The sequence below is a fragment of the Nicotiana tabacum genome, chromosome 11, assembly GCF_000715075.1.
Source record: "Nicotiana tabacum cultivar K326 chromosome 11, ASM71507v2, whole genome shotgun sequence".
Taxonomy (NCBI): Eukaryota; Viridiplantae; Streptophyta; class Magnoliopsida; order Solanales; family Solanaceae; genus Nicotiana; species Nicotiana tabacum.
This window is the reverse complement of record NC_134090.1, coordinates 64191771-64193816: the sequence shown is the minus strand read 5'-3', so window position 1 is coordinate 64193816 and position 2046 is coordinate 64191771. Positions and strand designations below refer to the sequence as shown.

General features: G+C 39.7%; 1 protein-coding gene across 1 annotated transcript; it reads left to right on the top strand.

The window, feature by feature from the left end:
* The first annotated feature begins 1170 nt into the window (after positions 1–1170).
* On the top strand, positions 1171–1728 carry LOC142165874 (uncharacterized). Its single transcript, XM_075224256.1, has one exon. The coding sequence runs from the start codon at positions 1171–1173 to the stop codon at positions 1726–1728; it is 558 nt and encodes a 185-aa protein (XP_075080357.1).
* Positions 1729–2046: the final 318 nt, after the last annotated feature.

The following is a 2046-nucleotide window of genomic DNA, read 5'->3' as shown; positions in this document are numbered from 1 at the left end:
TCATATGTTGTCAGCAGTGAATCCACCAAGTTATGTGATCAACAAATTACATAGCATTTTTGCCAAGTTTTTCTGGAGCAGCAATGTGGGAGGCAGCACTAGACATTGGGCGTCTTGGACTAACCTTTGTATGCCTTATGAGGAGGGAGGCATAGGTTTCAGGTCCCTACAGGATGTATCCAAGGCACTGTTTTGCAAATTGTGGTGGAATTTTTGGACAAAGCCCAGTTTGTGGAGTGCATTTATTAGTCAAAAGTACTGCAAGAAACTAAATGCAGTAATTGTACCTTGGAAGGGTGGATCCCACGCGTGGAGAAAAATGCTAGAATGTACGGACTTGATTGAGCATCAAATCTACTGGAAACTGAGAATGGGATCAGCTCTATTCTGGTTCGACAATTGGACTAAGATGGAAGCCTTATATTTTCAAGTACCGGCAGATTTTGGTATCGATGAGGATATTCATAATGTCAATAATATGGTTGAAAATGGTATGTGGAATGTGGATAAAATGTTTGAGAGCCTACCTGAATGTTTGGCACACCATATTGTGCAGAATATTAGACCACCAACTGAAAGTTCACAATTAGATACTCTTTTCTGGATGCTTGAAACAAGGGGACATTTTACAGTAAAGTCTACATGGGATTACGTGCGAAGAAGAGCCAACCCAAGATTAGCTTACAAGATGATATGGGTAAAAGGTTTACCTTTCAAGATATCCTTCTTCATGTGGAAGGTGTGGAAAGCCAAACTGCCACTTGATGATTTATTGCGTAAACTAGGATACTCAATGCCATCTAAATGTTGGTGTTGTGCTGATCCTAAAGAGGAGTCATTACTACATCTGTTCTTCACATCCAATGCAGCTAGAAGTGTTTGGACTTATTTCCTGAGAAGAGCAGGAATTGCATTAGATGGGTTGTCATTACATCACATAATTACAAAGTGTTGGACAACACCAGTTGTACCTAGATTGAAGCCAGTATTACAAGTTTTACCTGCATGCATCGTATGGGAACTTTGGAAGAGAAGAAACAGTTTGAAATATGGAGAAGCAGTGTCAGTGAGCAGAGTTATTTACCAGGTGTCGTCTACTGTGCAAGAACTTGTCCAACTAAAAAGCCTGGACTACGTGTGCTTCAGAAGTGGTTGGACTTACTGAAAATGATGGAGCAATACACACCTCGACTGAAATATGATAAAGTGTTATGGGAATTTCCTTCAAGAGGATGGATCAAAGTTAATACGGATGGAGCATGTAGAGGGAACCCAGAGAGGAGTTCAATTGGTTTCTGCATAAGGGATGAGGTAGGTGATTTGATATATGCAGAAGGAAGGGAAATTTCTGAAGGAACCAACAATGAATCAGAAGCGGTAGCTATTGTGGAGGCATTGAAGATGTGCAAAAATCTTAATTATTTCCAGATATGGCTACAGATAGATTCAATGCTATTAAAGAACATCATAGAGGAATCATGGAAGCCTCCTTGGTATGTTACTGAACATGTAGAGGAGATTTTAAGATTGAAGGAACAAAGTATCATCAAGGTCACACACATATTCAGAGAAGGGGATACATTAGCAGACCACCTTGCCAATTATGCTCTAGATGAAGGAAATACTGAATGCCATGGTTTCTGGGATATGAACTCAATAGGAAGGAGGATTATTAACGAAGATAAGATGCAATGTCCTTACATAAGAGTGAATGTTGCAAGGAATTAGGAGGAAAAGAGGATTCATTTTGTTACCACACTTGAATCATTCTTGAGGAGAGTTTGGATAGCAATTTTTCGGCTAACTTTGTTCGCTTTTTTTTAGGTATTTCATCGAAGCTAAAGCCTAATCTTACAGTAGAATCTCAAGTGGTGGTATTAATGCATTGCATTCAATCCACTAGGAGGACATTAAAGGTGGGCTTTGGCGACTTTTACAATGTTCATTTCATGGCAGTCATTCACATCAAAGGGAAGTACTGACATAGCATGGGAAAACAAGAGGGGCACGTGAAGTTATGGACAATAACAGATGCCAAAACGCTTG